Source organism: Apostichopus japonicus, chromosome 19 (assembly GCF_037975245.1).
Source record: "Apostichopus japonicus isolate 1M-3 chromosome 19, ASM3797524v1, whole genome shotgun sequence".
In the NCBI taxonomy this organism is placed as follows: Eukaryota; Metazoa; Echinodermata; class Holothuroidea; order Aspidochirotida; family Stichopodidae; genus Apostichopus; species Apostichopus japonicus.
The window spans coordinates 107,909-123,260 of record NC_092579.1 but is presented as its reverse complement, the minus strand read 5'-3'; the positions used below and the strand labels follow the sequence as shown (position 1 = coordinate 123,260).

At 37.4% G+C, this 15,352-nt stretch overlaps 1 protein-coding gene across 2 annotated transcripts in view; it reads right to left on the bottom strand.

The window, feature by feature from the left end:
• Window positions 1-3,156: 3,156 nt before the first annotated feature.
• The window catches only part of LOC139959365 (SEC14-like protein 5), a 96,198-nt gene continuing 84,002 nt past the window's right edge, over window positions 3,157-15,352 (bottom strand). For both annotated transcript variants that reach the window (XM_071956911.1, XM_071956912.1), the window contains 2 exons: window positions 9,984-10,138; window positions 3,157-8,299 (listed from right to left, as the gene is read on the bottom strand). In XM_071956911.1, coding sequence (XP_071813012.1) covers window positions 8,182-8,299; window positions 9,984-10,138 — 273 coding nt within the window. In that variant the 3' untranslated portion in view covers window positions 3,157-8,181. The remainder of the gene's footprint in view (window positions 8,300-9,983; window positions 10,139-15,352) is intronic.

Here is a 15,352-nt window from a genome sequence, read left to right as displayed (position 1 = left end):
GTGTTAATAATGAATAGCTTCTCTGGTGTTAATAATTAATAATGAATTAATAATGAATAGTGAATAATGAATAGCTTTTCTGGTGTTAATAATGAATAGCTTCACCGAAGTAAATATGATAACATAATTATTACGAGAAGTCCTTATCGCCTATCTCACCACAATGACATAGGGAGCAGAAGTCCTTATGTGGTGATGTTTATGCCACAAATGAACTTGTGAAGCAGAAGTCCTTAAGTTGCGATAGCTATGCCACATAATGGCTTAGGGAGTAGAAGTCCTTATGTGGCAATATATATGCCATATAAGGACTTGTGGAGAAGTCCTTATGTGGCAATAGATATGCCACATATGGACTTGTGGAATAAAAGTCCTTATGTGGCGATAGATGTGCTACACAGTGGCGTAGCCAAGGGGGGGGGGGCGTGGGGGGCGGCAGCCCCCATGAAAGCTTGTCGCCCCCAGTTGCCCCCCCCCACTGGGATTTTGGGTGTCGAAAAAAAATTACATGTGCGAAAAATATATCATTGATCTGAATGGTTTCCAATCTCCATGATGACAACTCATGAACGACGCTTCCACCGCGGACCGGCAGTAGGCTATAGTTGCTGGTAAACCGGACGTGACATAGCGCATAGGCCGGGTTTTCACTTCTGGGACGTACCCTATTGCTCTTAAAACCGCTAAAAAACCAAATTTTCAAGAAAGGAGACAATACTATCGCTAAGAATCAGTCTATCACCCAAATAATGTTTCAGACGCAATCTTTGATCATGTCAGTCAGTTTGACATATAGTTCGGTCATTCAGTATGTTACTTGGCTGAAAGCCCAGTCAATCTTTCCTTATTTTCCGCGCAATTTGCAGATTTGTCGAAAATGTCAATGCGGGTGTCAAACTGACAATTTTGTGGTATGACTCCCAGGACGGCAAGTCGAGAAACTCACATGCAGTCGCGGCGGATAGCTTCCTTCGCCTATAGTATGTCCGGGGACATTTTGGGGCATCGTTCCTATAGGCCTATATCTGAGGCCCTGGGGTCATTCCTTGACCGACTTGGTGCAATATAATGTGCCCATTTCGAAGTAAATGTATTCACAGATTGTTAGTTGCCATGGGTTTGGACAAATGAGGGGTATTCTATCCTGAAACATAGGGCAAAATGGGGCTGGGGTTTCCAGTTCGCCGCTTCATTTGTCAACTTGCACTGGGTTCTAATGTTGATGTCAATTGGAATCACTAATAACAGAAATAATCCACCAAAAATTAAGGCTGCATGAACTTTATTGCAGATTTCCTGAGTGACGAATTGTAATTTTCTCCCGAAATCATGCAACTAGATGGCTGCTATCCAACCTGGCAAGTGCCAACTCCAGCGATCTGGCAGATATTGAAATCTGAAATTTTCTTGGTACGCTGTGCGCCAACCGATGGTGGCGCTCCGCTTAGATAGTATTTGCGGCCGGAATACTCGAATCGATTACGTCTCCCCCCCCCCCCGTTTTAAATCGGATTGACGCCCCTGCTTACAAGGCTTGGAAAGTATTATTTCCGACGATCTAGGAGGCCTTTTAGCTAAAAATTTTGGTACGCTGCCACCAACCCATGGTGGCTCTCCGCTTTGATAGTAACAAGACGCCCTCCCATGAAATGGTCAAGCCCCCCCAGCGCCCCCCACTGAAAAATCCTGGCTACGCCCGTTGCTACATAATGGCATAGGGGAAAAGATGTCATTATGTGACAAGATGCCACATGACTTGTGAATTTAATCGGTTTCGGCGGTCATTATGTGACAGTGTAATGACCACATGATAAATCAAATGTTCTTGGTCATAATGTGGTGGTGCTAATTGCCCCACATAAGGACTTGTACAGTTCTATGTAATTATGAACGTAAACCGAACTGTAAGGAATCAATCAAAATAGTTTGTAGCATTTATAGAGGTGCTACAGTTAATGAATCTAACTTCTGTCAGATCAGTGATCACATTTCTTTCTTTCTCTTTTTTTTTTAATGCATACATTTATTTAATGTTTGCGGCAATTCAATTTTTGAGTGGTGCAGTAAGTATCACTTTTTATGCGAGGCTAGCTTCTTAAATTTAAACTTATAGAAAACCTTGTATCACTCCCACCCCCACCCCCTCGTTTCCTTTTATAAATCCTTTGATCTCAAAATTTGCCATAACCTTATTAATCCTTCAACAAGCTCATATTCTATCCCTACATGTTGATAGAATAAAGAACATAGTGTCTGGGTGTAGAGAGCCAACTTTGACAGTGCATAGAATTGATTCTACTGCCGGTTATTCCCAGTGAAAACTGTCCTGCGAAATGATATTCCTAGATGCGGATTGATTTTCCTAAAGGATCCTTCAGCAAACCCTGTCCACAGGACAGCGGACTAGGTCTCCTGTGGCAGGATCCCAGGGGGCACATAGACGAGGTGCACTTAAGTGCCGCAGGAAACAACTGTTTCAACTTTGCACAGTTTGATGTGAGGGTTAAGACAACCTCCAACATTGTTATCTACCCAATCAAACTACAGTGAATCTGTATCCCCAGAAAGTACATGCAGGCTTTATTTTTGCAGTTATTGGTTAGAATGTTTTCAGACTTTAGTCTCTGTTTAATTCAATGACATGTGACCTCCACAGAAAATATGGTTCTTGCACTCAATAAGATGCATCCACATACCAAGTATGAAGTTGATTGAAGCTTTGTGCTATGTTGACCTGGATATGGTTCTTGTGCTTACTCCTGTGGATCTACATACCATGTATGAATTTCATCCAAGCTTTATTTCTGCAGTTATAGGTTTACAAGTTTTTCAGACTTTTGACCTATGTTGACTTAAAATGACCTTTTACCTTTACCAATTTCAAAAGCATTCTTGACCTTGCTCGACCTTGACAGGGGGATTTACATATCAAGTATTAACTTCATCCAAGCTTCACTTTGTGAGTTATCGTGTTTACAAATTTATCATAACTTCACTAATTTCAATTCGCCATGTACTTTTTGAGTTACCATGTTATACTTTATAAGCTAAGGTATAACACACACATATGCCGTCACCATGGGATAAGATTCCTTGTGCCTTCAGCAAGGAATCAAAAACAATACTAATTGGGAAAAGAATAACAAATCTGAGTGATACCAATTTTCATATTATTATATTGGATTATTATATCCCATAAGAATTATATTATATTAACTGGTTGAGGAACACCATGCAATATTATTAGTTTGATGTAAAATAACAACAGGCTAGGATGTACAAGATAATTTAACTCATATTTGAGATTTGAAAATAGAAAATGCAATTTAAGTTTTAAATAAATGAAATACATGTAGTCCAAACCTAAGGCTGTTGTAGTTGTCCCCAATTCTTGACAAACATAATACCTCACACAACATCTTACATCCCATGATTCATGCAAGAAACAGCTCATGAAGTATACTTCATAGCTTCAATTCACTTCTTCATTTCTCTTCCTTACCCTCTCCAACCATTATCTTACATACCATGTGTCATGCAAGTACCAGCTGATGAAGTATACTTCATAGCTTCAATTCACTTCTTCATAGCTTCATTTCTCTTCCGTACCATTCAACCCAAATTATGCTGAAATTAAAACTCATTGCAATTATATCATCCTATTATAGCTCATCCTTAAACTATAAAAACAATACTTTCCTACTCCAAGTAGGATCTTATACAATACAATCCTACTCCAAATAGGATCTTACACAATACTATCCTACTCCAAATAGGATCTTATACAATACTATCCTACTCCAAATAGGATCTTACACAATACTATCCTACTCCAAATAGGATCTTACACAATACTATCCTATTCCAAATAGGATATTATACAATACTATCCTACTCCAAATAGGATCTTATACAATACTATCCTACTCCAAATAGGATCTTACACAATACTATCCTACTCCAAATAGGATCTTATACAATACTATCCTACTCCAAATAGGATCTTATACAATACTATCCTACTCCAAATAGGATCTTACACAATACTATCCTACTCCAAATAGGATCTTATACAATACGATCCTACTCCAAATAGGATCTTATACAATACTATCCTACTCCAAATAGGATCTTATACAATACTATCCTACTCCAAATAGGATCTTACACAATACTATCCTACTCCAAATAGGATCTTACACAATACTATCCTACTCCAAATAGGATCTTATACAATACTATCCTACTCCAAATAGGATCTTACACAATACTATCCTACTCCAAATAGGATCTTACACAATACTATCCTATTCCAAATAGGATATTATACAATACTATCCTACTCCAAATAGGATCTTATACAATACTATCCTACTCCAAATAGGATCTTACACAATACTATCCTACTCCAAATAGGATCTTATACAATACTATCCTACTCCAAATAGGATCTTATACAATACTATCCTACTCCAAATAGGATCTTACACAATACTATCCTACTCCAAATAGGATCTTATACAATACTATCCTACTCCAAATAGGATCTTATACAATACTATCCTACTCCAAATAGGATCTTATACAATACTATCCTACTCCAAATAGGATCTTACACAATACTATCCTACTCCAAATAGGATCTTATACAATACGATCCTACTCCAAATAGGATCTTATACAATACGATCCTACTCCAAATAGGATCTTATACAATACTATCCTACTCCAAATAGGATCTTACACAATACTATCCTACTCCAAATAGGATCTTATACAATACTATCCTACTCCAAATAGGATCTTATACAATACTATCCTATTCCAAATAGGATCTTATACAATACAATCCTACTCCAAATAGGATCTTACACAATACTATCCTACTCCAAATAGGATCTTATACAATACGATCCTACTCCAAATAGGATCTTATACAATACTATCCTACTCCAAATAGGATCTTACACAATACTATCCTACTCCAAATAGGATCTTATACAATACTATCCTACTCCAAATAGGATCTTATACAATACTATCCTATTCCAAATAGGATCTTATACAATACAATCCTACTCCAAATAGGATCTTACACAATACTATCCTACTCCAAATAGGATCTTATACAATACTATCCTACTCCAAATAGGATCTTATACAATACTATCCTATTCCAAATAGGATCTTATACAATACAATCCTACTCCAAATAGGATCTTACACAATACTATCCTACTCCAAATAGGATCTTGTACAATACGATCCTACTCCAAATAGGATCTTATACAATACTATCCTACTCCAAATAGGATCTTATACTGTTGCATATCCAAATTTTGTTAATAAGAGTCACACCCATCAATAGAAGTGCATCAGGGACATATGATGTTCAGAGACATCATGCAATCAACAAAGAGAACACTGACCATGAAATAACAATAAATCATAGGTTTTGATAAGTAAGAAACTAAAATACTTCCTAAGAACAGAAATCATGGGCCTCAGAGATAAGTCTTATCTCCAATTGACATAATTCATGTAAGATGAATAGCAATGTTTAACTGGGCTGGCATATATTATTATCACAGAAGAGAATATTCTTCATTGAAAATTACATTTTAGTCATTCCATCACCCTATAAAACTGTGCTTTTGTACTTGAAAAAATATTAACAAATACTGAATATGTGTCAATAAATACACGGCAATTTTCAAAACATATCCTAAACTTTAACATCCCGTATATATTATATATAAATAGATGTGAATAGAAAGCAAGAAAACTTATATTATGCTAATCCACGCAACACCCTAAAAACAAAGTAAACATATCATCCACCACACACTTTCTGTAGACACATAAAAAGATTGAAAAAACTGAAATGGCCATCAATAGACTCCTCTTATAAACAAGTTTGAATTACTCAGTAGAATGCACAACAAGATTGAAAACCAATCAAAGAGTCTCCTTGGGTTTTGTGTGTTCATTGACCTACACAGCTGCACTGTAGATTTAATGTCTTCATAATTGCTATTCAAACAATTAATTGCACATCTGTGGAAAGACAACTCTGATATCAACATGGTGAAAACTGTTGACACATAATGAATACCCACTGTCCCAATGCAATAAACACTGTTAACTTAAACATTTATAAACTGAAACAATTATTGAAGGAAACATAAGCAACAAGCAGGAAGGGTGTGGGAGTGGGGGAGGGAACATAGGAAGTCATCAGCAACAAGCAGGAAGGGTGTGGGAGTGGGAGCATAGGAAGTCATCAGCAACAAGCAGGAAGGGTGTGGGAGTGGGGGAGCATAGGAAGTCATCAGCAACAAGCAGGAAGGGTGTGGGAGTGGGGGAGGGAGCATAGGAAGTCATCAGCAACAAGCAGGAAGGGTGTGGGAGTGGGGGAGGGAGCATAGGAAGTCATCAGCAACAAGCAGGAAGGGTGTGGTAGTGGGGGAGGGAGCATAGGAAGTCATAAGCAACAAGCAGGAAGGGTGTGGGAGTGGGAGCATAGGAAGTCATCAGGTTGTATATACTTCAAATTTACAACCGTCTGGTTTATACAACATACCAGGGCTTACTACCATCATTAAATGCATACTCTGAAGCTACATTTGATACTAGGCATAGAATACTACCATCACACTTCATATGCTAAGTTCCATGCTGGGTATGAGTACCAGTCATGACTATCAGTACCAATTCATATAGTAGCAGATCAGTACATAGTCATGCTCTATGACCACTAGTTTTTATTTATGGTTTGAGTCACATTCATGAATATGGGTACCAAGGCATGCACTTGAGTCATGCTTTAGAGTCTGAATACAAGGTACATTTACAGGTATGGGCTATCTGATAGACTTAATCTGACAGGAAGATGTGGGTGTGGGGTGTGGGGGGGGTCATGAATATGGGTACCAAGGCATGCACTTGAGTCATGCTTTAGAGTCTGAATACAAGGTACATTTACAGGTATGGGCTATCTGATAGACTTAATCTGACAGGAAGATGTTTACATGTTAGTAGGCTTCAAATTCTCTTAGTTTTCATCCAGCCAGCTAACAAACTTTGTACGGTCAGTTTATGACAGCAACCAAATACCTTTTTAGCTACCAAACGCTGATACATTTATCCCAATGAGCATGAACTTCCCAACACATAGAACACAAGATCATTACAATTGATTACAGAACTATATTTTTGATAGTCCTAAACTTGAAATAACATTTCACTAATACATGAGCCAGTTCCAGCTGTGTAGGTCAACATTTATCGTCTAGCTCCAACACAATTTAAATAGTGTAATAAAGAGGGAAGTAAAAATGATAAAGACATAAAAGAACCCTGTGATTTTAAAACTGAGATGTATATGTATAAGGAATAATGGTTCACATTTGGAAAGAAGTATGTAAGAAAACTGAGTTGCTAAAGCTTCAGCAGCAGTTGTAATTCTGTCATTACATTTACAAGGTGTTCTATCACACTATAAACTTTGCATTTTATTTTTAAAATTTCACTAATACACAAATATTTAGCCTTTTTTTATTCATCAGAGATAGTTGAGTTGCTCAAAAATTGTTTATTCTTTATCAAATGCAACCCCCCCCCACACACACACACACACAATTCAGGACACTGGGGAAGAGCTCATGTAACATGTGTTACCAGTATGCAGCAAAAACTTTTGACAAGAACTGATAATGGATAGCTCTCATTTTGGTTTGGTATCATATGGTATGTCTCTCATTTAGAATGTCAAGGTATTCAATCACTTTACAAATACAAATGCAAAGATCTCTTGCGGTGCTACTTGTAAAAGCAGCAGTTGGCTTCAGGGTGAGGAACATTTATAGAGAGCATGCTGGTTAGAGAAGGCTTCCCGTGCTTAGAGAAATATGGTTCCCACTTTATATGAGCTTTTCACCCTCCAGTTCTGCACTGAATATGACCTAACTGTACTAGCTACTCACAGCAGATTCAAAAGATACCAGTTTCACTTTGATTTACCTATGCAAGTAGCTGTTAATTTCTAATTATCATATGACTTCATGATACCAAAACTGGTTCACAGGCCACTATGAGCAAACCTTCACCATTTTCCAGTAGGCAGTGTTTAGAGTTATATAGGGGATTGAAGAACTAGAGCTGTGCATTCTGGACTGCCAGTCACCTGGATATCTGGGAGCTGGAATGTGAGCTGGACTGGGAGTGCTTACTAGAGGTAGTGCTAATGGAGAGAGATGAGAAACCACTCTGGCAAGATTGCAAGCTACTCATGGAACCTCTGCAGAAAGAAAGCAAAAGAAAGAAAAAAAACTTCATAATGCATAGAAATGAAATAGGATTCGCATCAATTTCCTGTAAACATGCCAATACACAATTGTTTTAGAGAGGCAGGATGGGACAGGGCGTCAATGGTACTAGGTTCACCATGAGAGGCAGGATGGAAGAGGGAGTCAATGGTACTAGTGATTCCCGAGGAGCAGGATGGAAGAGGGAGTCAATGGTACTGGTGTACCCTGAGGGATAGGATGGAAGAGGGAGTTAATGGTACTAGTGTAACCTGAGGGACAGAATGGAAGAGAGAGTCAATGGTACTAGTGTACCCTGAGGAGCAGGATGGAAGAGGGAATCAATGGTACTAGTGATTCCCGAGGAGCAGGATGGAAGAGGGAGTCAATGGTACTGGTGTACCCTGAGGGATAGGATGGAAGAGGGAGTTAATGGTACTAGTGTAACCTGAGGGACAGAATGGAAGAGAGAGTCAATGGTACTAGTGTACCCTGAGGAGCAGGATGGAAGAGGGAATCAATGGTACTAGTGATTCCCGAGGAGCAGGATGGAAGAGGGAATCAATGGTACTAGTGATTCCCGAGGAGCAGGATGGAAGAGGGAATCAATGGTACTAGTGTACCCTGAGGGACAGAATGGAAGAGAGAGTCAATGGTACTAGTGTACCCTAAGGAGCAGGATGGAAGAGGGAATCAATGGTACTAGTGATTCCCGAGGAGCAGGATGGAAGAGGGAGTCAATGGTACTGGTGTACCCTGAGGGATAGGATGGAAGAGGGAGTTAATGGTACTAGTGTAACCTGAGGGACAGAATGGAAGAGAGAGTCAATGGTACTAGTGTACCCTGAGGAGCAGGATGGAAGAGGGAATCAATGGTACTAGTGATTCCCGAGGAGCAGGATGGAAGAGGGAGTCAATGGTACTAGTGATTCCCGAGGAGCAGGATGGAAGAGGGAATCAATGGTACTGGTGTACCCTGAGGGGCAGGATGGAAGAGGGAGTCAATGGTACTAGTGTAACCTGAGGGACAGAATGGAAGAGGGAGTCAATGGTACTTGTGTACCCTGAGGGGCAGGATGGAAGAGGGAGTCAATGGTACTAGTGATTCCCGAGGAGCAGGATGGAAGAGGGAATCAATGGTACTAGTGAATTCTGAGAGGGAAGATGGTACATTATTACAACTGAGAACAACCCAAGTGAGAACAACCCTTATTTACCTTCATTAAGGTATTATGTTTATGCTTTACATTTGACCTCCACTGACCATGTATGGTATTTTGACTTCGACCAATAGGATTCATCTACCCATATACCACGTATGAGATCAATCTGATCTTCCCTGCTTGAGCTATTGTGTTACAAGGTTTATGCTATCCTCAAGTTAACTTTTACTTCCACTAAAAGAAACAGATTTTTCTAGTCAGTAGCAAAGTATCCCTTGTTGAGATATCTTGTTTCCAAAGTTTCTAACAGTTAGGCCTCAGTATGGGACATTCACATAACAAAAATAAGATCTATTCAATTTTCACTCTTGAGATATCATGTATACAAGCAGGCATTATACACAACTACACCCACATTCACACCATCATTACATAGGTTTCAATATATTTAGGTTTTAAATATTAATAATACAAACAGGTATATATTTAGTTCTATCTCAATTTGGTAACATACCTAAAGTCATCAGATGCCAGTACCTCTTGGTAATATATGACCTTTGCCACCTTATTATGGTGACTGACTTTCTGGTCTCTGTTCATGGATGGTACAGATTGGTAATACTTCCACTGTAGAACATACCAACCAGCTGCTTGGCAAATATGAGAACCCTGAAATGAAACAAAAGAAACAAAAAAAATAGTCAGCAAATATATGAACAAGAAAAAAATAACAAACATGAAGGATTTGAGATTCCTTGCCTCATATATGTTCTAAATTCCACTTAGCGATCTGACTTATGTATAGCAAGTAAGTTAAATTTGTTGAAGAATTAAGTGAGAACCAGAAGAGATTTCCAGGTCTTACTTGTAGCACTCACTTGTGGGCATCATCCAATTAATTCACTGGTAAGAATGAGATTTTATTAAAAAAGTATCAATATCAAGAAAGAACATTCTTTCTAAGTGAAATATACACACATAGATGTTCTACGTATCAGCAAATGGACATTTTCTTTTACCAAATCATCTCTGACACCAACCACCACTATAATACTTGTTATTCATGAATGAGAGTTACATGACATTTGTTTAACTGTAGAATATGTTCTCAACTAACTGCTATTTAGCCAAAATCATGAAGTATATATCACAGAAAATAAGCCCAAGTTTGAGACCATTTGAGATAACCAATTGACCTAATGTAGCACAGTGTGGGTAAATGGATAAACAGCGCTAGAGTGTGTTTCATTTCATTTATTCATTCCAGTATAAATATAAAATGTATAAAGGGGAGTGATAAAATATATGTAAACAGGAAGAATAACTAATATAAAAGGAAAACAAGTTACGATGATAGGATCTCATATAAAATACATTTACACTGTATACAAAAGTTAATACATAAAACATAAAAAAAACAATAAATAATAAAGTAATATAAATAAAAATAAATAAAATATAAATAAAATAATAAATAAAACATAAAACAGATATTCTTAGTGCTCGGCATAAGTGTATAGAGCAGCACGGTAATATATAAAAGAGTTTCTGTAAACTTGTGTTCTGTATTTGTTGTGTTGTGTTCTGTATTTTGGGGAATGTGGGGATTTTTAGATTTCTGTTCGATTTGTGCAGGAGACTTTTTAGTACAGTATACAAAAAGTGTGATTCTGATCAATGTTCATCTTATTAGCCATTCTTGTAAACTCAGTTCTTGCAGCATCATTTACTTTTTCTACAAGTAGATTGGGAATGATAAATTATATAGTTGATGTGTATTTAAGAAACTTTATAATTCTTTTTTGGTCTTTTTGCAAAATAAAATGGTACCAGACAGGCATGGCATAGACCACAAATGTTAGAATAATAGTATTGAAAACATTTTCCTTAGCATTCTGGTTAAAGAAAGACACAACATAAGCCAAACTATGTACTATATCATACACTTTGCTTAATACCTTTGATACTTGGCATGAAAAGGTCAAACTGTCATCTATGCATACTCCCAAGTACTCAGTCTTGGAGGTTCTAGCCACCTCAGATCCCTCAATAATACCACCTTGCGATTTGCATAGAATCAGACCTTCATGTTTTATATATTTTGTTTTCAAAACACATTTCCTTTGATTTCAATTACAGAACACTGATAATTTAATTGGTCAGTTTGAACAGAGCTCTTAGAACTTTTGCATGATACAGCAGTATTATTGACATATTTTGTAACAGAATTGTGTGAGTTTGATCTAATTTCATTCAGAACTATTTTATATTGAGCCCCTTCACAAGACAACAGTGAACTGAAGTTGACCACACAATGTTCACAAATAGAAATTTAAGATAGCATCAGAGAACTCACAGATTAATTGTAGCTTTAATTTTGGAGTTATCATGTTAACAAGGATTTCAGACTTAGACACATGTTGACCATTTAAAAAGCACTTGGTTTCTTGTACTTACTAATGTGGATCCACATAGCGAGTATGAACTTAATTCAACATTTACTTTTTCAGTTATCATGTTTATAAGGTTTCAGACTTTGACCTCTATTGACCTCACATGACCAGTGACCTTCACAAAATAGTATCTAGGGTTCTTGTTCTTACTAAGTTGGCTTCACATATCAAATATAGAGTTCATTCAAACTTCAATTTTGGAGTTACAGGGCTTATAAGTCAAGGCTTCACATACAAACACACCATCACCATCCATAGCAGCCAGGAATAAACAAAACTGGTAAAACCCACCTTCTCTTTCTTGAGATGTAAACATGGTTCCACAAACATGTACTACTTTTTCAGTTCAACTCTTTGAACTTTCTATTTGTGTCATTCCATTCTTCTGGGCCAATAAACAGGACTATAGTACAAGTTCAAAATATAACTTTCCTTAAACAGTCAAGTAATGGTAGTGTGAACATCAGTGTTATCCTTAGAGTGGAACACACCTGATCCTTTCAAATGTGTGCCGTAGGGTAGTGTGAACATCAGTGTTATCTTAGAGTGGAACACAACTGATTCATTAAATGGTGTGCGTACAGTAGTGTGGACATCAATGGTCTCATAGTGTGGAACACAACTGATCCTTTCAAATGTGTGCATAGGGAAGTTTGAACATCAGTGTTATCTTAGAGTGGAACACAACTGATTCTTTCAAATGTGTGCATAGGGTAGTTTGAACATCAGTGTTATCTTAGAGATGGAACACAACTGATTCTTTCAAATGTGTGCATAGGTTAGTTTGAACATCAGGGTTATCTTAGAGTGGAACACAACTGATTCTTTCAAATGTGTGCGTAGGTTAGTTTGAACATCAGTGTTATCTTAGAGTGGAACACAACTGATTCTTTCAAATGAGTTCATATGACAGTGTGAACATCAATGGTCTCTTAGAGTGGAACACAACTGATTCTTTCAAATGTGTGCGTAGGGTAGTTTGAACATCAGTGTTATCTTTAGTGGAACACAACTGATTCTTTCAAATGTGTGCATAGGTTAGTTTGAACATCGGTGTTATCTTAGAGATGGAACACAACTGATCCTTTCAAATGTGTGCGTAGGGTAGTTTGAACATCAGTGTTATCTTAGAGTGGAACACAACTGATTCTTTCAAATGTGTGCGTAGGTTAGTTTGAACATCAGCGTTATCTTAGAGTGGAACACAACTGATTCTTTCAAATGTGTGCGTAGGTTAGTTTGAACATCAGTGTTATCTTAGAGTGGAACACAACTGATTCTTTAAAATGTGTGCATAGGTTAGTTTGAACATCGGTGTTATCTTAGAGATGTAACACAACTGATCCTTTAAAATGTGTGCGTAGGGTAGTTTGAACATCAGTGTTATCTTAGAGTGGAACACAACTGATTCTTTCAAAGGTGTGCGTAGGTTAGTTTGAACATCAGTGCTATCTTAGAGTGGAACACAACTGATTCTTTCAAATGTGTGCGTAGGTTAGTTTGAACATCAGTGTTATCTTAGAGTGGAACACAACTGATTCTTTCAAATGTGTTCATATGACAGTGTGAACATCAATGGTCTCTTAGAGTGGAACACAACTGATCCTTTAAAATGTGTGCGTAGGGTAGTTTGAACATCAGTGTTATCTTAGAGTGGAACACAACTGATTCTTTCAAAGGTGTGTGTAGGTTAGTTTGAACATCAGTGTTATCTTAGAGTGGAACACAACTGATTCTTTCAAATGTGTTCATATGACAGTGTGAACATCAATGGTCTCTTAGAGTGGAACACAACTGATTCTTTGAAATGTGTGCGTAGGGTAGTTTGAACATCAGTGTTATCTTAGAGTGGAACACAACTGATTCTTTCAAATGTGTGCATAGGTTAGTTTGAACATCAGTGTTATCTTAGAGTGGAACACAACTGATCCTTTAAAATGTGTGCATAGGGTAGTTTGAACATCAGTGTTATCTTAGAGTGGAACACAACTGATTCTTTCAAATGTGTGCATAGGTTAGTTTGAACATCAGTGTTATCTTAGAGTGGAACACAACTGATTCTTTCAAATGTGTGCGTAGGTTAGTTTGAACATCAGTGTTATCTTAGAGTGGAACACAACTGATTCTTTCAAATGTGTGCATAGGTTAGTTTGAACATCAGCGTTATCTTAGAGTGGAACACAACTGATTCTTTCAAATGTGTTCATATGACAGTGTGAACATCAATGGTCTCTTAGAGTGGAACACAACTGATCCTTTAAAATGTGTGCATAGGGTAGTTTGAACATAAGTGTTATCTTAGAGTGGAACACAACTGATTCTTTCAAAGGTGTGCGTAGGTTAGTTTGAACATCAGTGTTATCTTAGAGTGGAACACACCTGATCCTTTAAAAGGTGTGCGTAGGGTAGTTTGAACATCAGAGTTATCTTAGAGTGGAACACAACTGATTCTTTCAAATGTGTGCGTAGGTTAGTTTGAACATCAGTGTTATCTTAGAGTGGAACACAACTGATTCTTTCAAATGTGTTCATATGACAGTGTGAACATCAATGGTCTCTTAGAGTGGAACACAACTGATTCTTTCAAATGTGTGCGTAGGGTAGTTTGAACATCAGTGTTATCTTAGAGTGGAACACAACTGATTCTTTCAAATGTGTGCATAGGGTAGTTTGAACATCAGTGTTATCTTAGAGTGGAACACAACTGATCCTTTCAAATGTGTGCATAGGTTAGTTTGAACATCAGTGTTATCTTAGAGTGGAACACAACTGATTCTTTCAAATGTGTGCATAGGTTAGTTTGAACATCAGTGTTATCTTAGAGTGGAACACAACTGATTCTTTCAAATGTGTGCATAGGTTAGTTTGAACATCAATGTTATCTTAGAGTGGAACACAACTGATTCTTTCAAATGTGTGCGTAGGGTAGTTTGAACATTAGTGTTATCTTAGAGTGGAACACAACTGATTCTTTCAAATGTCTGCATAGGGTAGTTTGAACATCAGTTGTTATCTTTAGTGGAACACAACTGATTCTTTCAAATGTGTGCGTAGGGTAGTGTGAACATCAATGGTCTCTTAGAGTGGAACACAACTGGTCCTTTAAAATGTGTGCATATGACAGTGTGAACATCAATGGTCTCTTAGAGTGGAACACAACTGATTCTTTCGTTGAAGAAGTTTGGTCATTATAGAATGGCTCTTTTATTTAATTAAAGCAACTTTTGTAGTGAAAATTTATGAAAAATAATTAATTATTACATTCAGTTTGCAGTGTTTCATCAGCCAGCTCATTTACAAGTGGTTACTGACACGAGTAGGCAATGAGAAAATTGTGAATCTTTTCACCTCAAGGCTACTTCATTATTTGAAATAAAACGTGGTTAGTCAAGCATTTTCAACTACACTGTCAAAGGGGATTGTGATTGTG